Source organism: Limanda limanda, chromosome 10 (assembly GCF_963576545.1).
Source record: "Limanda limanda chromosome 10, fLimLim1.1, whole genome shotgun sequence".
In the NCBI taxonomy this organism is placed as follows: domain Eukaryota; kingdom Metazoa; phylum Chordata; class Actinopteri; order Pleuronectiformes; family Pleuronectidae; genus Limanda; species Limanda limanda.
Window position 1 is genome coordinate 16916791 of NC_083645.1, and position 24969 is coordinate 16941759.

A 24969-nucleotide genomic window follows, 5' to 3' on the forward strand; every position below is an offset into this window, starting at 1 on the left:
ATTTCATATTACAGCAAGGAATAGAAGAGGAGAAAACCGAGTTATAAGAGGCTGGTGACTTACAGTACTTAAGCCCTATGATTCTTTTAAGGCTAATGCTTTTCATTCTCTTTACTTTATTTGTGTCAACCTAAATTACACCATCGCTGCCAGTCAACTGTGCCATCACCATAGAGCTGTCATATCAATGAGGTCATGCCTCCTTTTTCCTGTGCTCAAGTGCTACTGGTACTGTCTGAGAGAGAACACAAATACCCAGCCTAACCCAAATCTGTTCTAATATCCATCAATGTAGCCATTAATAAATCCATCCATTCAATCATTCACTGTTAATATTATAAACCGATGCAACCCGTGAGTTCCGTTAGTGAGGAAGGGCAATATTGAACAATCAGCGGTAACCCTTAAGTGCGTCAAAATTCATCGAATTCTTGAACAGGTTCATTTATGGACGGATATAATGATCTATTGGTCGAGGCTTTGGACTGGAGCTGCAAACACCAGCCCAGCAACAGCGGTCTGCCCTGGAGACATGAAGCTATAAGACCATGGAGGAAGGGAGAGGGAGAGGATGGCTGCCTGACTGGCTGCAGTATCTGGGACAGGGCAGCATTCAGCAGAGCAGATCCAGGCTAATGCAGCCAGGCATCAAGTCTTTCCTGATGTGCAAGTTCTGCCCGTTGTGTCTCTCCTCCGGCAGAATGACCTCGGAGCTGCAACTGCCATCACATATTGTGGCATACATCCCTGAGTCATAGCACAATGCCTGAAGCAGTGGCACAGCGCACACACACACACACTCGGTGCACTCGAGTGTGACAAGGAAAACACATCCTCAGCTGAAGACTTCACAGGGCTGAACCAGCATTCATTCATTAGATGTTATTGTGTGTGTGTAGTCCAGGTATTACTGATGTTGTGGGGACCTAAGTCTATTTACACAGTCACATTATGGGGCTTTGTCTTCCTTACGCAGACAAAGAGCAAGTCACCATCGTGTAAATCATTACATTTTAGGTTAAGGGTTGGGTTGGGGTTTAAACGTAGGTCAATGTAGGTCAATGCAATGTCCGCTGAAGTCATGAGGACACGTTGTGTGTGTGTATGTGCGTGTGTGTGTGTGTATACCGGTCCTCACGTTCTGACCCACTTTCAAAGAGATGTTGGGGGGTACAAGACTTGGTTTTAGAGTTAGGGGTTAGAATGGATTATTCCAAAGACAGTCCTCACTTAAATAGAAATACAAGGTTATGTGTGTCTGTTCCTGTACTTATGCCTTTGTGAGGACCATACAAACAAAGACCTTACAGAGTGACGACATTTTAGGAAAGTGAGGACATCTGGACGGGTCAGCATCTTTCCAATGGGCTGTTTGAGGGTTAAGACTTGGTTTTAGAGTTAGGGGTTAGAATGAATTATTCCAAAGACAGTCCTCACTTAAATAGAAATACAAGGTTATGTGTGTCTGTTCCCGTACTTATGCCTTTGTGAGGACCATACAATCACAGACCCTATACAGAGTGAGGACATCTGGACCAGTCCTCATCTTTTCAATGGGCTGCTTGAGGGTTAAGACTCGGTTTTAGGGTTAGAACCAGGTTTAGGTTGGTTAGTTTGGATGGTTAGGGATAGAGTGAGGGGCTAGGTCATGTAATAGGCCAACGAGTGTCCTCACAAGGATAGAAGTACAAACCTGTGTGTGAGTGTGTGATCAGCTGTAAACCACACGCAGCAGCATTATGATGCAGTTGACAACACTCCCAGGAATGTGTGTGTGCACAGTGATCGGCTGCAGTCGCACACGTGTCTAAACGAGGGATCGCGATCGGCGGTCATATAAAATCATGTCATGCGTTAAGCGAAGGCCCCAGAACAGCAAACACGCATTGTTCCGGTCTAGTTGTGTGTTCTCGCTTGGCATGCACGGCACGGCACGGCACGGAAGAAGGAGGCTGCCGCTGGCCGCAAGGGGACGAGGAGGAGAGACGAGTGTCACATCGCCTACGCCCATTCATAATGTTGCGTGTTCTACGAGACACATCCCCCCCTCCCACCCAACCCAGTGATCCACCAGGATTTAGCCCGGTCCTGTCCAATCTGTAGCCGGAGACAGTGCTCGCATTGCGCATTCAGCAGCTGCGTGTACATGTGGCACAAGAACCAGCACAGATTTAGACTGTGACCCCCCCTCTTGTATACATCCCATGATAAACTCGATTCAGACATAAATGGATGTAACCAGCAGCCACACATAGGACGTGTCCGCTGCTCGTAGAGGCGTCACAGATGCGTTTAGAACAATCGATATTCCCATTACACTGGTGGTGTGTTAGGGTTAGGCGCAGCAAGTTGGATCGGCGGCCATGCCAGTCAAACCACGGGGCTAAACAAAGAGACAGGGGGAAAAGGTCAGTCTTTTGTTGCTTCCCTTATAATCTTAATCGGATTTAAATCTGTGCATCGCCTTCCTCCACGGGTGTAGCCCGGTGGACACCACCACCAGCAGCAGCAGCAGCAGCAGCAGCCCAGCCACAGATTACGCGGAGGGGGGATGTAAGGTGCAGCTCCTCCATCAGACAATAACACCGGGAAACAACGAGAGGACTCACCTCGTGGAGGAGTGAGGAGGAGACGGGAGTCAGGGAGGGCTGCTGCTCTTCCCTCCTCCCTGAAGGACACGATGAGTCCCGCGGATCAGACCAGGTGGACGGCTGTCTCTCACGTCTGTGTCCTCGGCGTCCTCCCGGATGGTGGTGCTGATGTGTGATGGTGTGTGTGTGTGTGTGTGTGTGTGTGAGGGAGGAGGAGGAGGAGGAGGAGGAGGAGGAGGAGGAGGAGGAGGAGGAGGAGGAGGAGGAGGAGGAGGAGGAGGAGGAGGAGGAGGAGGAGGAGGAGGAGGGGGCTCGGCTATGTGCTGGATGCTGTCATCGCGCTGGGACTGTTCTCTAATCCTGAGCTCAGAAGCAACCCCCCACCCTCCTGCCTCCGTCCGTCTCTCCTCCTCCTCCTCTTCCTCCTCCTCCTCCTCCACTGTCTGCCCGGAGGAACCTCCTCCACAAGGTCAATGAGTCAATCATAATCATAACAATAAATAATTATGCTTATTCTACGACTCCAAAATGATATATATAATATAATAATAACAATGTTATGATTTTTTATGCAATTTTATTTGTTTTAACCTGTAATTTACAATTATAGGCACTGTTTTAAATTAAAAAAACTTGTGTTTACCTTCATTGACATTCATATTTTTAATTCCGAAGTCTGACGTGTTGTGCTTCATTATTTTATTACAATGTTCGGTGCAAATTAATAAACCAAATTGCTAGAATGCTTCTTCTTCTTCTACTACTACCATTTATTAAGAGTCATTTTACCATTGGTACTTTTCAGACGTTGATGCTTATACTTTACAACCTTTATATTTTAAATCCGCAACTTTTACATGATAATTTATACCTTAATATAAGAACAAAAAAAACAATAATAATAATAACAACAATGATAATAATAATGATTATGATAATGATCATCAGCATCATTTATAGTAGTAAAGTATTAAATAGCACAATAGTAAGTTTGTGCATTGTTTAAATTATAATTGTTTTGTTAAAAGCAATAATGTATTGTGTTACAGTAGTTATGTTGGGTAATTGAATTTAGCTAATGCATTTTTCAAGAGTCTTAATATTGGCTCCTGCACTGGTGCCTGTCTTGCTGAGGGGCTCTGCGTTAAATAAAATCCATAAACAGAAACTGGGTGGGTGAGTTAATTTACCCACAGCCAAAAGGCTAAATATTTTTTTTAAATTAAGTATTCATTGCTCCTAAACAATAAAATACTTTAGTCTTCAGACTTATTACACAGAAATCTGAAAATGTGTTAAAATAACAACTAAATGCCAGAAGCTAGAACTGGGCAGCACAATTTGTTCCTCTCTTGAGAACAGTAAATATATGAGCCACAAAATAACTTGCTCACACAAGAGATAAAATTAGAAAACATTAAGAGACAATAACTACACATTACTAATACAATGATAACACTTACCACTGTTACATTTAATAATTGCCTCCTGTTCGTGCGGTTTGTCCCTCGGTGGGTGCCGTCGTCGTACAACCTACTTCCGGCTATTACGTCTTTCCGGTTTCTTGCTTGCTCCTTTCATCCATGCTCCTAGAGACGGTGCATTTTCTCTCCACACATTCGGCGGATTGAAGCTCCGGTAAAAACAGAAGCGATCATGTTCAAACTGGAAGGACTGGGACCTAAGATGGACCCGGAGGAGATGAAGAAGAAGATGCGTCAGGACGTCATGTCGTCTTTGAGGAACTTTCTTCTTTACGTCGCTCTCCTCAGAGCCAGTGAGTTCGGACCTGTGACATTGACATGCAGCCTCATACTGATCATATTAACCCCGCAGAGAGATCTCCAGTGGGATCTACTTCATATTTAGTCTCTTCATGCAGTTGATATTCAGAACATGTGCTGGGAGAAGCGGACATGTTGGTCTTTGGCTGTTTTTTGATTGACATGCAGTATTTCTCAGAGGATGATTGTAAAAAAGCAAAATCATAAAGGTCACTTCATTGATAAATGTTGCACACACACACGATGCTACAGTCCTGTGTCACTGTGTCTCTTCTAATGCAAGACTGTTTTATTTATAAAGCACATGTAAATACATAGAGGTGGATTCAAGGTGCTTTAAAAACAACATTAAAAATATTGACACATAGAGCTGTTCAGGCTTGGACTCCTATCATGAGACAGAAGTTTGGACGTGATAGGACAATGCACAGTGGAGTTATGTCAACATCGTCTCCTTTGGCGAAGGATGGACCTTTGCCGTACCTCAATGTTTACACGGTTTGAGGAAATGCCCCAATTCTGTGAGAGAGAGAGACGTAACCTTTGCAAGACATAAAGATTCCTTTGATCTTTGACCACTGACACTGGAGGAGTGGAGTTGTTTGTTTACTGCTCAGCATCAAAGGATTCATGGTCCATGTATGTCCACGTTACAGAACATCGTGTTTTAATGGCATGTAATCAAACTTTGACGCCACGGTCACACCGTGTGACGAAAAATTGATCTGTGAAAAACTTTTAATCTCCGTCTTGTTGTGATGACACACATCTCGATTTGAAGTTGATCAGATGAAAGCCCTGGTACGAGTACCTCAAAGTAAAAATGTGAAATATGGCCAAAATGGCCACTAAATGCAAAATAGCAGGTTTCCTGTGGCGTTTTTCCAATTGCACTTAAGACTTTTTTGTTTGTCTGGTCATGATACACGTGTGTATTGATTTGTGAAGATCGGTTAATGTGAACACCTTCCGGGGGTCTCGGGGGGCACCGTTGAGCCATTTTGCGACGCCCATTGAAAATTCCTTCAGAATACGTAAATTTTCACCACTTTCTAACTTTCTGCAAATTTTGGTAAGAATTTGAGCATGTTAAAGCCCTCAAAAAGCCAATTAGTTTGCCTGAATAATAATAATAATATCCTTACAATTTCAATAGGGCCTCACCTGACCTTTGATGTCAGTGCTCGGGCCCTAATTATAATCAGAAAGAACAGTTTAAAACAAATTTAAAGCAAAAAGTAAAAGAGAATAAAAAGATTAGAATAAAGCAGTAAAGAGATTCAAATTTGACAATAAGTCTTCATGGAAATAAAGTGAACTGTGTAAAATAATCGAATAAAAACTATGGAATATATACAATGATGACAATTTAAAGTAGCTTAGTTTTACTGACCATCAGGGAGTTGCTCTCAGTGCGATGCTGCATAGCGACGATAAACTGCTTCTCCTTGTTTGGACTTCAACAATCTAATAATCTGTGTTTCCTTCATTCACAGCTCCATATGTGCTGAAGAAGCTGGACAGCATATAAACGGAACTGCTGACCTCTTCTCTCCTCCACCCACTACGAGTTACCTGTGTCGGAGACGGAGCACAGACCATCATCACCATCATCTTCACCATGAGCAGACCGCTGGGGCCAGGGCAGCATCTTCCCCCCCCGTGAGAGACGACCAGCGTCAGTCCATCACTGTGACCAACAACAAACCTGTTCTCTCTGTTCTCTCTTTCTAGTCATGTTGTAAACATTAGTCTATTCTTTTGTGTGTTTTTTGTTAAATAAATTGTGACCATTGTTAAATGCAGTGTGTGACAATGTGCAGGGTTGCTGCATCTTGCAATAAAGAGAAATAATGTTGAAATGGTTTAAATATGTGTGGATGTTATGTTCTCAAAGATATGGAAACTGTACAACAGGAGTTTCACCAAACTACTCTGCCAGGCATTGGTTATCTTTTTTTTTTACTCTCAGACTTTCAAAATCCTAGATTGGCTGGGGGGGATCTATGTGGAGTTTCATGCTCTCCCAGTGTTTGATTGGGTTTTCTCTGGGTACACCAGCTTCCTCCCACAGTCCAGGAACATGTGCACTGGGGGTAGGTTTTATTGGACCACAATATTTTATAATTAACCATAGTATAGGAAATGGATGGATGAAGAGACAAACTGAGAGATTGGTTGTTTTTCCACTGCAAGAGGGACGGAGAACAAGGGTGATTAACCTCCATATATTTTCCAATGAACTAAAATGAAGAAAAAGTGTCATGTATGACCCTATAAAGATTTTTATTGTCTCATCTCAAATACTGTGACTGGCAGGGTACTATAGTTATAATTTAACTAAAACAAACTTTATATAACACCTTTTATAACAATGTGCTTTACAAGTTAAAACTCAAATTTAAGGTAGGAGATAAACTGGGAGAAAAACTAAAATGATAGGTCAAAAGTCAAAGATTTGAAAGAGGACATTTAGTTAAGTAGACAAATCTCAGTGATGTGTGGTGGTAAAATAATAAACTGAGGTAAGTAATAGAGAATGAGGTGCACTTTCAAGAGATAACCGCCTGGGGGCGATGTTTAATTGTAAGAACGGCGGTGGTGCCGTCGACAAAGGACGCAGGATGCAACATGGCTGTGAGAGCGGGATGAATTATTCACACCGGTAACTACTGAGTAACTACTGGGGTAGATCCAGTGTTTAAGTTGCAGCAGTGGGAGAGGACCAGAGAGCGGCTGCTGCTGGAGACAAAGCCCGAGTCTGAGTCGCATCTCCCCGCGTCATAGCTGGAGTGGGCCCGCCCAGACTCTGGAGCAGCTCCGGGACACAGATGCTCATCAGCCGGGAGGGAGGCTGCTGTCCGCCCGGATGCAGAGCTCAGCACATGAGACGTGCATGATGAGAAGCTTCTTCTGTCGGTGACCTTCATTGTGTCACCAGCAGCACCTGAACCAGCTCCCCCCTCCTCTCCCTCCCCCTGGACACCATGGACTTCCCAGGTCACTTCCAGCACATCTTCCAGCAGCTCAACCACCAGCGGCTGCACGCCCAGCTGTGTGACTGTGTGGTGCTGGTGGGAGGCCAGAGCTTCCAGGCTCACCGCTCCATCCTGGCAGCATGCAGCTCTCACTTCAGAGCCCTCCTGAGCTCCAGTGACGCTGCAGACGAGGTTGGAGGAGCCGGGGTCGACAGAGGTGAAGGCCCCAGTGTGATAGAGCTGGACCCAGAGGTGGTGACCCCCGAGGCCTTCTCCACCCTGCTGGACATGATTTACACCTCCACCCTCTCACTGGGAGCCTCCAACGTGATGGACGTTCTGCTGGCCGCCTCGCACCTCCATCTGAACACTGTGGTGAAGGCGTGCAAGCTCCACCTGTCCAGGAAGAACTTCCCTGCCTCGCCGCCTAAAGGATGGAGGTCAGTGCAGCAGCAGCAGCAGCAGCAGTGTCCCCCCTCACAGGCCGAGAGTTCGTCCTCCCTTCAACTGGTCTCGTCTGCCATGGAGGAGGACTCAGATGAAGATGGAGAGGTAGTAGAGGTGAGCCAATCGATGGGGGAGGTCAGGGGAGTCAATGGAGAGACACCGTCCTCGAGGAATAAAAGGAAGTCACATGAGGACAGGCTCAGCAGCAGGAAGAGAAGCTGCAGAATGCCTGAGGGAAACTACAAGGAGTGTTCTCCCACTGTCACCAGCAGAAGCACCGTCAATGCAGAGGATGGAGGAGATGATCAACTGTCCCAAGACCGCCTGAGGACAGCTGATGGGCTTTTGGAGAACCAAGGGGATGAGGAGGTGGAGCAGAAATACGAAGCAACCAAGGGAGAGTCAGAGGAGATCCAGCTGCCGAGCCAGTCGGACAGCAGCACGGGGGGTGCAGGGGCGTGGAAGAAGGATGGAGATACAGATGGGGACACGGTGGTGAAAGTACAGGTGGGAGAAGAAGGGGAGGAAGAGGCAGAGGAGCCAAAGATGGTGATGATGGAGGTGAAAAAGGAAAATCTAAGCTCATACTCCCCAGATCTAGATTCTCCTCCACCTCTACCACTAGACTGCACAGACAATTTAATCGCTGAAGTAAATGATGATAAAATGTCCACGGCAGCCGAGCCAGCAGTGGGTGGTGTTGGCTGTTTACAATCTCAGCTGTGCACAGATCTTCAGACGGACGCACACAGGGACGATGGGGATCTGTGTGAGGACGCTGAAGGCCTGGACAGCCTGTCAGAGCTGGCCTTCTCCTGCTTCCTCAACCCCAGCGCCCTGGGAGCCCTGGAAGAAGAAGACAGCCTCGCTACTCTCACAGCTGCTGCCACTGCCGCTGCTGCCGCTGCCAGTAATGCTGGAAATGTAGGTGAACCATGTCCAATCTCAGAAGAGGCAAACATCTCTTTTGCTCCGTCCTCTGATTCCTCCTCCTCTCTTGTTTTTCCAGTATCCTCTGTCCCTCTGCAGCAGCTTCTTCCGACCCAGAGCTCTGGTTTTAGCGACACGCTCCTCCTGCAGCCCACCCAGAACTCTTTAGCCGGGTTTCTAAGCGGCATCAGACCCGGCCTCAGTTTGGAAGCCTCCCTCGTCCCACCGACGTCCTCTAGAGGTGGGACAGGCTCAGGTGCTACAACCTTCCGTCGCATTGCTCCCAAAGTGGTGCCTGGGTCAGAGGCCGGCGCAGATCCGTCCTCTTCCTCTTCTGGATCAGCGGGGGATGCTGCTGCTGATCGGCCGCTTCTAACCAGAGCTTCAGAGGACGTTCTGTCCAAGTGCAAGAAGGCGGCAGCCGAGGACCATGTGCTGTTAGTAGAAGGGGAGAAGAAGTACGCCTGCAGCATCTGCTGCAAAACCTTCATGAACCTGACTGACTGTAAGAAGCACATTCGTGTCCACACAGGAGAAAAGCCCTACCCCTGTCCGAAGTGCGGGAAGCGCTTCAGCCAGTCGTCCCACCTGTACAAGCACTCCAAGAACACCTGTGTGAACTGGAAAGACGAGCAGTCGTTCACAGAACCGCTGCTCTGACCTCTTTGCTAGAGGAAAAACTATCATTCTGATTATTTATGAATCTCAAACACTTGTTCCATGAAATCAAAAATCAATTTCGTTGTGTAATTATTTGATGTTATATTATTTTATTATTATTATTGTTTCAACCAAGCGTTTTTTTTCCATAAGTGAAACATACGATGTAGCAAAACCAATGTGAATGCACTGAAACTATTCTCAAAGAATAACATGGTTGATGTCACTGAAATTAAGAGTGAGGAGAAAATAAAGAATTGCACTCAGTGACTTTTATTGATCATTTTCAAGCACAAGGATCTTTTTAAGACATGCATAAAATGTTACAATTCTAGTGAAAATACGTTTTTGAAAAGCCAGAGCAGGAGTGTTGAAATGGAGTGTCTTCATCAGGTTAAAGTGCAGACCAACAAATGTATTTCTAATCTTCATGGCAAGTACCGTGTTAGAATGAGAGAGGAAAACATTCTATTTTGAAGGAAACTTCTTCAATGCAAACAAGATCATTTTCTTACCCTAAAAACTAAGGTTAAGGAGTGCTTCTATCTGAGGGGACTAAACTTTGCACCAAGCATTTTCTTCCTAAAAACGCACTTCTGTGTTACTGTGACAGAATCAAATGTAACTATCCAGGCAGATCTATTATCACTTCTGTGTGGTTTCTGTTTCCTGACGTCTGCAAAGCATCAGAGGAGGCACAGTGGCTTCACTTCAGACTCTAGAGGACGAGCTCTTTGGGCATCTCTGTGCCGCGTAATCCAGCCAGCAGGTTCTGTGCTGTCAGCACTGACATGACACCTCGTGTGGCGTAGGTGGCACTGCCGATGTGCGGCAACACCACTGAAGAAAGGAAGAGGACACAGGGTACCGTAAAGATGGAGAAGCAGGGCAAAATTCCTCACATTTTTCTGGTCAAATCAGTTGAAATTTCTACTCACCACAGTTTTTGAGTGTTAGAAGGGGATGGTTTGGTGGGAGTGGCTCGGGTGTTGTGACGTCCATTCCAGCGGCAGCTATCTGTCCACTGCTCAGAGCCGCGTACAGATCGTCCTGGTTCACCACAGTGCCCCTAAATCCAATAATTCACCATGTTGTCATCCTCATGTCTTTTCCAAACAAACAGAGCTGGTGTCACAGAGATATGACAATAATCCAAACCCACTAAATGTCTATTTAATTTTGTATGCCGATATGGTCACAAGAGAAACATGAAACCACCGTCATGTGACGCCTTCCGCGGATTTGAGCTCATTACAGTCATCTCCACCAAACCTTGAAAATATGTGCATTGAGAACAGAATACATAACGCCACAGCCTAACTAGAAACTGCTCTTAAATTCTACCTGCTTGAGTTGATGAGGACTGCGGTGTTCTTCATCTTGCTGAAGAAGGCCTTGTCACACAGCCCCTGGGTTTCTGGAGTCAGGGAGCAGGTGAGAACTATGAAGTCGCTCTCAGGCACAAGTGTGTCCAGAGGAACTGTTCAACAAAGAGAAGAAAAACAATTGATTTTTATCATACAATTTTAGATATGATTTTCACAGTTTTTAAGTTTCTCTCATTACACTTACCAAATTCTCCATTCAGCTCTGCAGCCTGGGGCTTGGCTGTTCTCCCGGAGTAGAGCAGCCTCTTCACCCCAAAGGGCATGAGTCTCTTAGCAACGGCCATACCTGAATAACACATGTTGCTAGTTAGTTGAGGTTACAGTTAGTTACCGGATGTAGCCATACACCAAAGCAAAAGAAGAAATCCTAAGCCTACCAATGCGTCCGAGTCCGATGATTCCTACTGTGCTGCCAGAGAGGCCGTATCCACACAGCCAGATCGGGTCCCAGGAGCTCCAGCCACCACTGAGAGAGCAACACAAACATAGTTGGACCATTGTGCCAGTTTAAGTAATTACTTGTTCTTTTAGCTTAAAAAATAACAGAAACACAATGGTAATCAAAAGAAAACACTGCTGATATGTGTCAATGTGTAACTCTGTGAGACTGACTTCTTGACCTCCTCCACTCCCTCTGGTAATCTGCGAGCAGTGGCCAGCAGCAGAGCCACAGTCAGTTCAGCTGTGGCATCGGTCAGCACGTCCGGAGTGTATCCAACACGTATACCGCTGGGGAAAACACGTGTGGCACTTTAGTCTATTAGTCGAAGCTGGGTTTTGACGGCATGAGCTGCAGTTTGTTAATGTACAGGGTTCATACACATTTTGACCAATGGATTTCCATGACTTTTCCATGACTTTTCAATAACTTTAAGCCAAATTCCCATGACCAAACATTTTGTGAAATCTCGGTGTATATATGTGAAAAAGTGACGAAATGTAGTATTTAAACTAACAATGAGAATTCCAAGGCATACAGTTCAGCTTAAATGACACAAACCCAAGTATGCCTGCTTATATTTTGAGGGAAATTTTTTTAAAAGCATATGAATTATTTAAAACTCAGCGTAAATGAACGACATAAAAATATGAATATAAAAAATTTCCATGACTTTTCCAAAACTTTTGGGATGTTTTGTTTTCCATGACTTTTCCAGGCCTGGAAATACACATTTTACAATTCCATGACTTTTCCAGGTTTTTCATGACCGTAGGAACCCTGAATGTAACCTACCGTTTTTTTATTTCATCCACAGCCAAGTGGTCGAACCCTACGGACATGGTGCTGATCACCTTGAGGTTTGGGCCTGTAATCAGAGACAGATCTAGACACTCGTTCATTTGACAAGACAGCTTCTGGTCTCTAATTTAAGCTGAAATAGTGAAAGCATATTGAACCAGGCAATCAGCAGAGCTTTAGCGTTCGACAGGGCCCAAGAGTCCTATTAAATGCACACAGTCATAGATATCACATCATATACACAGACACACACACACATAGAGATGAGAGTGACCTGCAGCATCCAGGACCTCAGCATCGATCTTGTCTGTCAGCATGCACACGAGACCGTCCGCCCTTTCAACGCCCTTGAGAAGCTCTGCCCTCGGCACTGGTTCGCTCGAGTCCCACTGAGACACTTCACACCTGTTTGCATGCACACACAACAAGATTAAGATTAAGATACATTTATTTGTCCCAAACACATGCACAGACATGCACAAGCACACTCATGCAATTGTAGGGAAATGTAACCTCTGCTTTTAACCCATCTGGTGCAGGACACACAGAGCAGTGAGCAGCCATGTACGGCGCCCGGGGAGCAGATGTTGGGGGAGTAAGGTGCCTTGCTCAGGGGCACTAGACAGGGTAGGGAGAATCCTCTTGGTTTTTCTGACAGATCAATCCAGGTTCGTCTTTTTGTGGTTTCTCCATGGCGAATACACACATGAAGCCTGTAAGAAACGAGGCTGAAAGAGGGTCGTCCTGCAGAGGCTCCCTTCAGATGATGTGGCTGATACTTGAGAACGTCCTCTGCAGAATCTGTGCAGGATCTATTCTCCTGCACTTTATTCACTCACCCACTTATTTCATAACATCACACGAGTGGCAGGGTTGTAAGATGTTTCACTTATAGTAATAATAGATGTATTTATAGAGCTTTTTTTAACACAAAGTACAAGGGCTGAACAACAAAAAAAAACATGTTTTCAACATATAGCAGGAAGTAAATCGGTTATGATGATAATAAAGATAGATTATCTGCTGCTTTGCTAAAGTCAACTAACAGAGACACGTCTTACTCTCCGGCCGCAGACAGGAGCTTCATCCCCTCCTGAGGAATCCTCCGGGTCACGAACACCTTCATGAGTTTCCCAGCTGCCTGCATCACACCTCGATAGATCGTGTTCGGACAGAAGAGCAGAGTCTGAGAGGAAAGTTCACAGTTCGTCCAGGTTCATACTTCACTGAAAGCTCTTCTTCTTCTTCCTCCTATGACAGGGCGGGCTAGAGACCTCAATGGCGCATGGCTGCCCCCTACAGTTTGGTGTTAGAGGTGCACGTATGTATGTATATATGTATTTATAGATGTATACATTATATTCCTATATAATCCGCAAAGTGTTTTGCACTTAATAGGCATAAATCAAAAAATCAAGGAACAATACATTTATGTTTCTGTATCTTTCTTTATATTTGTTGACAATATTCTCAAGTCTTTGGTTCTCAGAGAAACATTGAGAAATAAACATCTGTTCCTCTGACAGATATTACATGTGTGACTTTGACCGAAACTACTGAACTGTGAAAAGACTATGGAAAAGACTTGAGATGGGTCGTTGTTTTTTTAGTATTTCTGGAGTATAATATCTTGAAACTCGACAAGCAGACAGTGGGAGTCACAATGAACAAGAGTCAGGTGAAATATCTGTGTCACCTCTCAAGGATTTTTTAAATGCATATTTAATAGGAGCAGGGTATGAGTACAATAATACAAATTTAGCTGACTTTCCCTTTAGTTTTCTCAATATTTCTTCTGAAACTTGACATGCAGACAGTGGGAGTCACCATGAACCAGAGGGAGGGGAGAATTCTCTGTCACCTCTTAAGGATTATTTTAAAATAATATTGAACGGGAGCAATATATGTTTTATGAGAAATAATGTAAATTGAGCTGACATGTTTTCTTTGATTCTCTTTATGAAACACATGTAATATTCCATTTCATAAAACGTGTTAATGTGTTTGTGTGCAAATCAAATCAAATGTCCATAATAAGTAAAATTAAACTTTCAACGTTTATTTTCGGGTCTTTTCTTATTTCTGCTCCAAGCACCTGGACCGTAACACCCGCAGTAGACGCGCATCATTGTTTAAGCTGGACCGTGTTTCCACAAACCACACGACCACAGGCTTGTGTTACCTTATTTCTCTGGAGTCGAACCCACTGGGAGCAATGGTTCAACTGGATCTCACCTTTCCCGAGTCTCCGCTGCGGGAGGACGTAGACGTAGCCGGACGTGTCTGTGCGTGTGACGCCTCCGGCCACCTCCTTCTCCTCCTCCTTCTCCTCCTCCTCCGCCTCCTCCGCAAGGGAAGCCTCTGTTCTCGGTGAAGTCTTCTCCCTGGAGCCGAAGCGAGGGCGGAACCAACCGGGAGCTGTCGCTGCAGGAGCCGGAGCAGGAAACGGAGACAGGAGGTGACAGGAGGAGCCGAGTGTGGACGAGGTGACGAGTTTGTGTTTGATCAATTCGGTTAATCGATGTTTCTCCTCGTCGTCCTGCTCGCAGCGGCGGATCAACACGGATCGTCAGCTGTTCGCTCCGAGTCCAGCTGTGGTTTACCTGAAGCTCACTCAGATATGTGTGTGTGTGTGTGTGTGTGTGTGTGTAGATATGTGTGTGATCAATACATTTAGAGTGTGTGGTCTTGTGTAGTCCCTCCACCTCTTCATGGTGTCACAACTCAAAGTCCCTGTTTTGGAACGAGCTGCAGCCTGATCCCACATCTGCTTTTTATAATGGAGGCGTCTTCAGCCGAGTTCGTTTCGTGCGCACTCTCCACACAACACTGGTGAGTTGTGCTCGGATGTGTCTTTGAAACGGACTCGATTTAGGTTTATTATTTTATTTTTTGTCGTTTACTTTATTTATATCGGTCGGTTTCCACTGCACTCAACGACCTGAGCCCGCAGCCCGAGACACATCCTTCAATTCAGCACAACTTTATCAACAAAACGAGTCAAACTCTCTCCAACCACAACAGGGAACTGCATTATCAGCATTTGATCTCATTCAAATAAGTTATTTTTAGTATTTCCGGCCTTTCTGGTGCTATGACATGATAATGCAGCATATAGACAATGCAGTTTCATCTCTGTTCGTGTAAAGAATAATCAATTCTACCTTTTGAGTCACGGTATGGATTCAATTGTGGATCACAATCTATGTAATGTTGTTATTGATCTGTAATAGGATCATATTGTGACATGTTCTAGATTCCTAGCGTCTTCCTTCTAGATTAAATGTTCTGTGATCTTATTACAGACAGTACTTGATGATATTGATGTTATTGATATCGATTCGCTAACGTCTGACCCAGCCGCCAATCATGTGAGTCGTTGGGGGTTGGGGGGGGGGGGTCACATGAGTTACAGTACGAATGGGTGTCAAGCCGCCGGGGGGGAGGGATCTCAAGACTGCATTGGACATGGTTGAAAAGTGACATCGTAGAATCACCTCCTTCTGGTGTCTCATGCCTTTGAGACTCTTTTAAACCATATATGGCCAAAATGCAAACCACCCACACAGAGTCCTCAGGCTCTCCCCGGTGCAATGCTTGTTTTGCTGGATGTAATCAAACCCAAATATTCCTTTCATTTCCAGAAAAGCCCTCCAGTGTCACCCCACCCTCTGCACACGTTTGGCTGAGGAACCTGCAGAGCCTGTCTGAGCTTGCCAGCCACAGTGGGTTTAGTGCAATGGCTCTGTTGACCCTGCACAGGATTCCATCCCTCTCCATCGCTCCAGTGAGTGCCACCGTCTCCACGCCTGTTTTTTTTGCTTCATATCCTCACATACGAAGGTTACCTTTCGCTTCAGTAGTGATCCAGGACTATAGGAGCTGCTGCTCACGCTGGACCCTTGTTCATGAATGTGTCCTTTGTGGGTATCTGCGCTGTATTTGCCTGAATGATAAAGAGGCTGTTGTGTTTTTCAGTTGTCGCCGGGGATGTGATTGCACTGATCGGCTCTATTTGACACAGATTTGTGGTCGGCAAAATAGATTTTTTTTAAAGCTGCCATTCATTAGAGTGGTGTCACAGATGATTGAATCACTGTCTGTCCAAATCTGACACTTCATCACCCGGCTCTGTCAGTAACTTGATCTCTTCTCATTCTCTCCTTCTTCTGTTAAGCTGATTTAACTTGACGTCAGAAGCTTGTTATTTTCTTCCGGTGTTTATCACTGCCAACCAAATCATACGTGACCTGACTGTGGGTCCAGGTCTCGTTTTATTTGCATATTTTGTCACTGAATCGAGTCGACTCTACTATCTTAACGTGTGCTCTCTCTTTTTTATCTTCTTCCACTCCTCATTGTTCCCCTCCTGGCTCCTGCCCACTTCTCCTCTTACATTTCTGTTTTCTTTTCTTGACTCTGTCTGGACTTGTCAGTTGCGTAACAGGTAAAGTCGCTGTCCCCGTAAACCCTTACTACTGCTGCTACTTCTCTCTTGTTTCTAACCCCCCCCTCCCCGCACTGCATTTCTTCTTCTTACCTTCTTTAGTTTCACTGCTAATCTCTGTTTTTTCTCCTCACCCCTCAGTATCCTCTTCCTTCTACTCACATGTCACTCTTTGTGTCTGTCTTCCACTGCCCCATATCTGTGTCACACCACATTTCACCCGAGAAAATGACTGAACAGTTTTTCCTGCCATATGTGTCAGCACTTTCAACAGGAAAAACATTGCACGCACTGCTGCTGGTGCTCCCAGCAAGCTTATCGTAGTGTTTGAAGAGTTAGAAATGTGATCAGCATTAGGATCAGTGATCAGCATGTACTCATGGTAATTAGCGTATTACAGCAGCCCAAGCATCTGCCTTCAAGTTTCTTGGCAATGTGCTTTTGTTCATAATTACAAAGCACCAGCTCCAGAGAAACTTCAGTCTGCTGGAGCGTAAAGGAATGAAATAGAATAATACAAATCATCATCAATTGAAGAAAGGATTTAGCATTTTTTAGGTTTGTAGAACTACACGCAAACACATCCGAGATTAATTGTTGTGGTGTATTTTATTTTGAAAGGATGAAAGCCTCCAAAAAAGAGGGAGACTGCAGAAAAGGTAGATGTGAACACTCGTCCTCTCTGAAGTGACATTTAATGACACTCGTAACAGAATGATGTTTAACTAACTGATGTGTTTGCGTCTCAGGGAGAGCTTTGCCCTTGTTAAAGGGGCGGTGCTTCTGCTGGAAGAGGGCGAGGGCGAGGACCCCCACAATGAGACGTCTCCCAAGCCAACGTCTCCCACGAAGCAAGAGGGCGGAACGTCAAACGCACGGCACAGACACGTCCACGCCATGATTGAGCAGCTCAGGCCAGAGGATACCATCCAGCTGGTGAGATCTCGTCTTCTCACCCACGCTAGGAATCGGATCAGATCTCAGGTTAAAGGGGCCACATGCAAACTTTACTCTGATATAGCCCTTAACAGCTGTGTGCTCACTAGTTTAGCAGTTAAGTTAAGTTTAACATTTTGCTCCTCAAGACACATACGGAGTATAAGAAAAACACAGCTATGTTTCTTTAAGTGGACCCCAGCCAGTGTCTGTAAACAACCCTGACTTCCTTGACTTTAAATTTTCTTAAGAAGGCCAAAGAAAATAGAAAGCACGGGATATTTTCTCTGTGCATAATCAGCCAGGTTTTGTGAGATAAATTGGGGACTCCAGACCTCAGAAGAAACTGCAACATGTCGCACAGACACACCGTTTTTACAGAGCATCAGACCTGCTGCGTTTACCTCTTGTCTTCTTTCTGTCTCACACATCCTCCGTCTCTCTGCCGCTCTTGTTTTCTGCCATGCAGGCGGTGCAGCTGGAGTCCATGAGCCCCAGCAGAGTCAGGTATCTGATCGTGGTTTCCACCCTCGGCAGCAAACAGGAGAGCGTCCTGCTGGGGATGGATTTCCCCGACTCAGACAGGTGTGTGTCACCAGCATGCTGGTGCACTGTTTCACGAAGAGCAAACATCCATTGACGTTTTAAACTTTGTTCCTTGCCTTGAGTCTCTGTGTACCCGCTGGCTCTTTGCAGTGACCGGTGCACCATCGGCTTGGTTCTGCCGATATGGAGCGACATGCAGGTGTATCTGGATGGAGACGGGTAAGAAACGTTTGGATTAAACATTAAGCAAAAGGGGGGATGATGATTAAGTAAAAGATTTCAAAGCAGCAGCAATGAGTTTGGGAGGCTGGGGCACAGATGGTGCAGCTCGGTGCCTGGGATTCTGGCCAGAGATAATGAGAATGAGTAATGACTCTATTTGTGGAGTTGAATCATGCTCCATAAATTACGACTGCTCCTATCACTCACTAAGACCAGTGGATAATCATGGAGCTCATGTGTTTTTGAAAGTGAAGTATGTTTGGCTTTGGCCTATAGCTGAGAGTGTAGCTGAGGAAAGGTCTGGTAAATAAACTCCCTGTTTGTGTTGTAGTGCATCCAGAACCTTAATATCCACTGCAGCTCTGGTGTGATTTGAGTTTACTGTCTAAAGCAGAGACTCGTTGCTGTGGCTCTGCTGCCTACTGCCATGTTTTAAATAATCACCATCACACTTTGATTGGCTGCCATGTTCACCCTCATCCGGCTGGATCGCACCTCCCACTGTGCTCACTTCTCACTGGCCTCACATTTCCTTTCCTCACGAGAACAACCACTCATTTACACTGAATAATAACAGGATTCAATTTCCAAAATAATATAGCGTGTGTCAGTTTGCTTTATAGCAACGCTCACAAAGCTTCTTATTAGTGTGACTTCCTCTTCTCTCTTTCTTCTGTTTCACTTTCTGTTCCCCTTGACTTAATTATCCGGCCTCATGTTTGATTTTGTCCCTCAGTGGTTTCAGCGTGACCTCAGCAGAAGAGACCAGGATCTTTAAGCCTGTGTCCATGCAGACCATGTGGTGAGCAAAATACTGACACTCAGGTGTTCACGCCAAACATGAATGTACCTTTAATGGCATCCAGCACCACACATCCAAAAGTACCTAGTGACATTTTCTCCTTCTACCCCTCCCCACCAACATAAGGTCCGTGCTGCAGGCGCTGCACGGCTGCTGCGAGCGGGCGGTCAAGGCAGTGTTGATCCCAGGCTCTGGTCTGGAATGGGCCCAGCACTACCACACGCACATCGAGTCAGACCGCTTCTGCCTGAACGAGTGGGAGGCCATGGACGATCTGGAGTCAGTCCGCAAGGACGTTAGTGGACAGAGGTAAGAGGTGTTTCCTCTAAATGTCAGTGCAGTGCTCTGATCGGAACTAAGTGAGCTCCTGCTGCCAGTGGTGGATCAAGTATTTAGATATTTTACTTAAGTAGAATTACAACATAATCCACTTCAGGCAGTCCAGCTTTTAGAGTTTAACATAAGCAGAAGTTCAAAAGTGTTATCAGCTAAATATAACTGAAAAGTAAAGTAAAAGTGCTGAATAGGCCAATGTGAGTGTTGTGTTATAAACCTGCTGTAACTGCTCTCAGGTAAATGAAGTGGATTAATTAGTTAACAATTAAGTTCAATATTATCGCTCTACCTACAGTGTTTTTCCTAGAATTGTTCTCAGGCCTGGTATTTCTCACCCCAGTTTAAGAGCGGTGCATGAAACTGAAAAACACTCGGACATTCAGAAACACGTAAGCAGAGAGCAAAAAAAACGTAACTTTCAACAAAAACTTTAAAAATAAGCTGAGTAACCTTTAACTACACATCATGAACACAGTGAGTGTGATTCATTGCTGCACATGGTGAAAATGTCAATAAAACTTTACATACATTTTAAAAATAAAATTTAAAAAAAGGAAATCTTACTGTAATTGTTTTTTGTTTTGTTATTAAAAACAGTTTTTTGGGGGCCTGGCTGGGGTTCATGCCACCAGGCCTGTACTGTTATAGACGTTAACCACTATTATAGTTGTTATTTCTAAAGTAAATACCTCCTGTGTATCAAGTATTGTACTTGAACAAATGTTCTCTGCGATATTCGTCTGCCTGTAGCTATAAATTTGTAAATAAAAGTAAAGCTGTCATCTGTTCTTATTGCTCATACACACCTGACAATCTGTACTAAAAGTTTGACTTGTCCTTGTTTGGGTAGCTCGGCAGACAGACTCTCCAACGAGATGCTGATCAAAGAGAACCTCAGAGACATTATGAGGACTGAAGACCTGGACAACCTCACGTCGAAAATGGTGAGACGTGGGCAGATGAGGAAGTGGGAACTTCTGTAGCAGGGCCGCAGAAGATAATCTGTAGAAAGTAAATATTAACAAGTGGATGTTTGCAAACCTGCATTGATCTTTGCTTTGCTCTGACGTAGGTGCATTCTAGTCTAGAGTCGAGGATCGGCTTCGATATGAGACCTTACAAGGAGTACATCGACAATGAGATCCTGGTCACCATGGCTCAGATGGACAAACCCTCTAAAATATTGGACTTTCTTTATCTGGTGAGTTGAATCTCAGCTCCTAAGAAGTTGGTCAGAAGGCTTTGTTTAAGTCAGTGTATTTGGGGGTTGCTTTCACCAGGATGTCGTAAGTGACTGTAACTTCCTCTTTGTGGCAGACATGTGTCGACAGTGACAGGGAAGATGGCTGTGTTGGCCCTTTTCTTTTCCTCCTCTGTGCCCTCGGTTGAACGTGTCCTTCTTTATCTGGTTTCAGGGCTCTGAGTGGAACGCCGCTAACTTTGAGGAGCTACAGAAAAACAAGTCAGTGAAACACATTCTGAAGCTCTTTGTATCCCAGTTATCATCCAGAGTTTGCATTGTTTTAACGCTGAATTGTGTTTTCCTGAGTCACTGACGCTGCTCTGACTCTGCGTCTATATGTCTTTCAGTGTCGGCTACATTCTGAATGTGACCAGAGAGATTGACAACTTTTTCCCAGAGTCCTTCACCTACATGAACATCAGAGTGTACGATGTCGAAGCCACCGACCTGCTCCCCTACTGGACGGACACATACAAATTTATACACAGTGCAAGGTAGTCCTGAAACCGTGCACACATAAGAAGACTCTTAACATCCAAAGTGTGTCAAAGCATTTCCCTGACACATGTGTGGCTTCAACCACATCACATGCAGAGAAAGCTGAATCATCAGACGAACATGTTTATATGTTTGTGACTGTTCTGACCTGAGACTCAGTCAAAAAGGGAAATAGGTAATTTGTGCCGACTAGGGGTGCAACGGTTTTTAGTCACAAATCAGATAATTGTTCAGATCTGCAAAAAGAGTCGAGAGAAATATAACTTTGCTTTCTATTCATTAAAGAACATTAACTATAACAACGTAAGAACTTTTGCAACATTCCACTTGTTCAGAGTTTAATTAATAATTTAAAGTAAAATATTTGATATTTTCTTGTTAAATAGAAGTACAAAATGAACAATAGTGAATAAATCCAGCGTTTTGTTGTTGTGTCTTCAATGTTTCCAATTAATTATCTAGACTGAAGCGCACCATATTCTAATTTGTCCTGCCACAGTCTCATAATGAACCAACAAAAGATACAAATTAAGAGATTTCTAAGTTTTTCTGCCTGGTGCTCGCTCTGTCTCTCCCTCTTGAACACTTGCAATATCGTTTTTTTACGCTAAAACTTTGCAATCGACCTGTGGTCCACATGCGTTCAGGGATCAGCCAAGGGATTGAACTAGTCTCGAATATAATCACCTCCTGTTTTAATTTCCCTCTTTCTTAAAGCTGTCTGAATCTACAGCCACCTTTTCTCAAGCCCATAACTTTTAATTATCAAGTGTTTTAAAAATCGATTTCCTGTGAAGCTGAAACCTCAAGTAGAACTCTAAACCACTGATGGAACTTTTCTTTCGATCTCTGTGTTGCAGGAAGAGGGGAAAGGCGGTGTTGGTGCACTGTAAGATGGGCGTCTCCCGCTCTTCTTCCACGGTGATGGCCTACGTCATGAAGCAGCAGCGCTGGTCGATGGATGTGACGATGGGCTACGTCAGGGATTGCAGGTCCATCGTAAAGCCCAATGACGGCTTCCTGAAGCAGCTGCAGACCTACGACGGCATCCTCAACGCAAGGTCCGGCACACTGTTAGGACTTTTAATGTGCAAGGATCTATATTCCAAAAAGTGTTTCAGTTTAGTTTTAGTTTTAGAATGAGTTTTCGGCTGCTTGTGAACGTTTTGTGACGTTGATTCATTTTCTCGTGGAGTAAATTTGTGTTGTTTGTTCCTCATCATTGCAGCCGGCAGCGACACAGCGCCCTCTGGAGGAGAAAGTCGAGAGACCAAAGACAGAAGTCACTTCGCAAAGAGGAAGGAGGCGACGACGAAGGAAAGCCAGAAGAGGAGGAGGAAGAGGAGGAAGAAGAAGATGAAGAGGATGAGGAGGACCAAGAGAGTCCAGATGATAAAGATTCCGGTTGCTCAGAAGAAAAAGATGAATCAGAGGATGAAGCAGAGGTAGTTCGTCACAACAATAACATGTTTATCCTTCATCCTTTAAATCCTGCAGATACTTGTTTTATCCCTATGTCTTTAATCTTCTGAACCACACGCAGGTGTTTGAAGTCCCCACGTCTGACACCAATCAGGACTCAGGGCCGACGGGACCAGCAGCTGCCTGTCCCACAATAACTCTAAACGAACCAGAAAAGGTGCGAGAAGCTGCCTGGCACCACAAGCCTGTATCTTCCCATGGCACGATAACATTCACTCATGTAGATATTCTTTTCTCTCTGTCTCCCCTGCAGGTAGCTTCGAGCATTAATCGCAGCGGCAGGATGAACCTCTTCTCCCTCATGCAGTCCATCAGTGAACTGGATGCTGAAGATAAGGGACGTGAGCAGGTAAATGATGCAAAGAGCAGAGAACAACAAGCAAATGTAAAATCTGTCTTTGGTTTTTGTCTGTCCAGTTTACTTGGACTCAATGATGAGCTGATTTGATTTTGGTGGTAATTCTAGTTCACATCCTTCCACATTTATTATATTTAAAGAGAAACTCTGAGTTCCTTGTGACAGTGCCAGGAAATTGTAGATATAGAAGATAAACTGTAAATTCCAAAAGTCCCCTTCTGGAGTTGTGTAAGACTTGTGAAATATTAGAGTATTTAATTTCCTGAGACTCTAATGTGCTCTAATCTTTTACAGCTTCATTTCTTCGGCCTGTTATATTAATTCAAGCTATTGCTTGATTTAATTATTGAATAATTCACTGCTTAATCATTTGAATCTGACTGCGATGTCTTTACTGCGTGTTTAGTCCATCTGTAAAAAATATTAGTAAGTTTACTTTCAAATACAAGGAAGAAAATCAACAAATTGTCACGTTTAAGATTCTGGGAAAATGTCTTGCTTAAAAAATAAACTATTATTGGATCATCAATAAAGCCAAAGCTAAACAAATTGATTGACCAACTCTTGTTGCAGCTCTAGAGCTGATTTTCATTTCCAGCTCCACCTGTAACCACTCTTTTCCTCATTTATTAATTTCAAAGCTTCCTGGCAGCCCGAGGCGGTCTCCAGGGCAACGCAGGAGAAGCAATAGACGAGGTCTGACTCACCAGACCGCATGCGTGGACGTATCACCTGAGCCGCGCAGCCTGCCGGACTGAGTCCACCCTGAAGTGGCAGAGCAGGGAGGGAGGAGGAGGAGGAGTCTGAAGGAACGTGAGCTCCAGTAACACGCCAAGGTTTTTTGTACACTGTTCAGATTATTTTAGAACGTTTTTAATTCATGGTTTGAATTTCTCTTCTCGTAATCATTAGAACTGATGGGTCACCTTTGGTAAAAGGATCTTGCTGCAGTATTGATGTACCAGTAAAATACAGGATAGATTATTGTATTATTATGGTTTAAAAAGTGTTTTTAATTTTAGAACATATCCTCCCACATATATACGGTTTCTTCCTCCATGTACCATCCTCTTTCTCAAGCTCTTTTCTTTCACTCTTCTTCAGCATTGTCTCTATGCAATTACTGTCCTCTGTAAAGTATGCTGTATGCTGCCATTCCAAGGTCGTCAATGTTCTTCATTTCCTCTCTCTCTCTCGCTCATCAGAAGTCTTTTACATGAGCTGCTCATTGATGTGAGGGTTCTACTGTTTCTAAGCTGTGCATTATGGACCAGGGCCAGTTTCATGGCACAAGCCTGTTTGCCAAACAATGTATTCCAATGTGCCAATGAACATATAGTGTATTTAATTGAAAATATGTATCATGTCACCAATTCCTATTTTATTTTCTTAAACACCAGGACTGGGTGAGTGCCTTCAACCTGAGAATGAAATCCAACTCTGTGACTGGTGTTTTAATGTTTCTACTACGAGGTGGTGGCTGAACATTGGATGTACCTTGTGCTATTTCTCACTTGGTGTGATTGCAGTATAAATGTGAGCATGTGTGTGTGTATAAGGCATATATATATATAAACAGTATATGTATCCACAAGTAATTGCTGATAAACTGGGTGCATGTTGTGTTTTTATACAGGCCTATGAGAGCAAAGCGTTCACGTATTTAAATGAGCCTTTAATGGATAAATTATACCGCATATTGTTTTCAGATTTACGAGATGCTGATACGGAACAGTATCTCATCATGCTGGTGTTGTTTATCCAGAGAAGCCAAGCTACAGCTTATTTTACATTTAATCTGCATGATAGGTAAAACACCATGCACTTTATACTCCCACAACACTGTTCCCACTGCCTGAGCCAACATCAAGCTATGCTGTCCTCTGCTCTAAGTGATCCTTTTTGAAGACTTATTACTCTGTGTGTTTAAAACCAGGTCTCTTTGCCTTGTTGATTTAATCTCTCCACTGAATACACTGTCTCACTCCTGTTTACAAAAAGCACCACGAGTGAAAAATAAATAAACATCCTCCACAACCCGATTTTTTGTTTCTTGATTGAATGACACACCAGAGGACAAA

At 44.3% G+C, this 24969-nt stretch overlaps 4 protein-coding genes across 9 annotated transcripts; 3 read left to right on the forward strand and 1 right to left on the reverse strand.

Annotated features, from left to right (window-relative positions):
* Nucleotides 1–4154: 4154 nt before the first annotated feature.
* Nucleotides 4155–6246, forward strand: tomm5 (translocase of outer mitochondrial membrane 5 homolog (yeast)). Its single transcript, XM_061079780.1, has 2 exons — nt 4155–4368; nt 5872–6246. The coding sequence occupies exons 1-2, from the start codon at nt 4248–4250 to the stop codon at nt 5904–5906; spliced, it is 156 nt and encodes a 51-aa protein (XP_060935763.1). The 5' UTR covers nt 4155–4247; the 3' UTR covers nt 5907–6246.
* Nucleotides 6247–7362: 1116 nt separating this feature from the next.
* Nucleotides 7363–9390, forward strand: LOC133011285 (zinc finger and BTB domain-containing protein 5-like). The gene has a single exon (XM_061078978.1). It carries the CDS (start codon nt 7363–7365, stop codon nt 9388–9390), a length of 2028 nt encoding a protein of 675 aa, XP_060934961.1.
* A 252-nt stretch (nt 9391–9642) lies between these two features.
* grhpra (glyoxylate reductase/hydroxypyruvate reductase a) lies at nt 9643–14501 on the reverse strand. The gene is made up of 10 exons (XM_061079081.1): nt 14254–14501; nt 13080–13204; nt 12293–12423; nt 12013–12085; nt 11391–11507; nt 11156–11244; nt 10963–11064; nt 10735–10870; nt 10329–10459; nt 9643–10230 (listed from the first exon to the last, which is right to left on the reverse strand). The coding sequence occupies exons 2-10, from the start codon at nt 13163–13165 to the stop codon at nt 10109–10111; spliced, it is 987 nt and encodes a 328-aa protein (XP_060935064.1). The 5' UTR covers nt 13166–13204; nt 14254–14501; the 3' UTR covers nt 9643–10108.
* On the forward strand, nt 14349–24930 carry si:ch211-203d1.3 (protein phosphatase Slingshot homolog 3). 6 transcript variants are annotated; one of them, XM_061079077.1, is made up of 18 exons: nt 14349–14504; nt 14671–14850; nt 15663–15805; nt 17087–17124; nt 17215–17401; nt 17871–17986; nt 18098–18166; nt 18906–18971; nt 19098–19280; nt 20158–20251; nt 20380–20508; nt 20723–20769; nt 20898–21044; nt 21909–22109; nt 22277–22493; nt 22592–22687; nt 22784–22879; nt 23530–24930. In XM_061079077.1, the coding sequence occupies exons 3-18, from the start codon at nt 15758–15760 to the stop codon at nt 23644–23646; spliced, it is 1851 nt and encodes a 616-aa protein (XP_060935060.1). In that variant the 5' UTR covers nt 14349–14504; nt 14671–14850; nt 15663–15757; the 3' UTR covers nt 23647–24930. The 6 variants fall into 6 exon arrangements, with proteins under 6 accessions (XP_060935060.1, XP_060935062.1, XP_060935061.1 ...); XM_061079079.1 differs by lacking the exon at nt 14671–14850 and adding an exon at nt 14568–14640 and having other exon boundaries at nt 14349–14476; XM_061079078.1 differs by lacking the exon at nt 14671–14850 and having other exon boundaries at nt 14349–14640.
* Nucleotides 24931–24969: the final 39 nt, after the last annotated feature.

Excerpts from the sequence above, each read along its gene's own strand:
- tomm5 (XM_061079780.1), top strand. The coding sequence starts at position 4,248 with ATGTTCAAACTGGAAGGACTGGGACCTAAGATGGACCCGGAGGAGATG. Across the intron at positions 4,369-5,871 it reads CGTCGCTCTCCTCAGAGCCA|CTCCATATGTGCTGAAGAAG; the intron begins GTGAGTTCGGAC and ends CTTCATTCACAG.
- LOC133011285 (XM_061078978.1), top strand. The coding sequence starts at position 7,363 with ATGGACTTCCCAGGTCACTTCCAGCACATCTTCCAGCAGCTCAACCAC.
- grhpra (XM_061079081.1), bottom strand. The coding sequence starts at position 13,165 with ATGCAGGCAGCTGGGAAACTCATGAAGGTGTTCGTGACCCGGAGGATT. Across the intron at positions 12,424-13,079 it reads CTCCTGTCTGCGGCCGGAGA|GTGTGAAGTGTCTCAGTGGG; the intron begins GTAAGACGTGTC and ends GCATGCAAACAG. Across the intron at positions 10,231-10,328 it reads TCTAACACTCAAAAACTGTG|TGGTGTTGCCGCACATCGGC; the intron begins GTGAGTAGAAAT and ends TCCTTTCTTCAG.
- si:ch211-203d1.3 (XM_061079074.1), top strand. The coding sequence starts at position 15,560 with ATGGCCAAAATGCAAACCACCCACACAGAGTCCTCAGGCTCTCCCCGG. Across the intron at positions 20,770-20,897 it reads GAGGAGCTACAGAAAAACAA|TGTCGGCTACATTCTGAATG; the intron begins GTCAGTGAAACA and ends TATGTCTTTCAG. Across the intron at positions 22,494-22,591 it reads AATCAGAGGATGAAGCAGAG|GTGTTTGAAGTCCCCACGTC; the intron begins GTAGTTCGTCAC and ends AACCACACGCAG.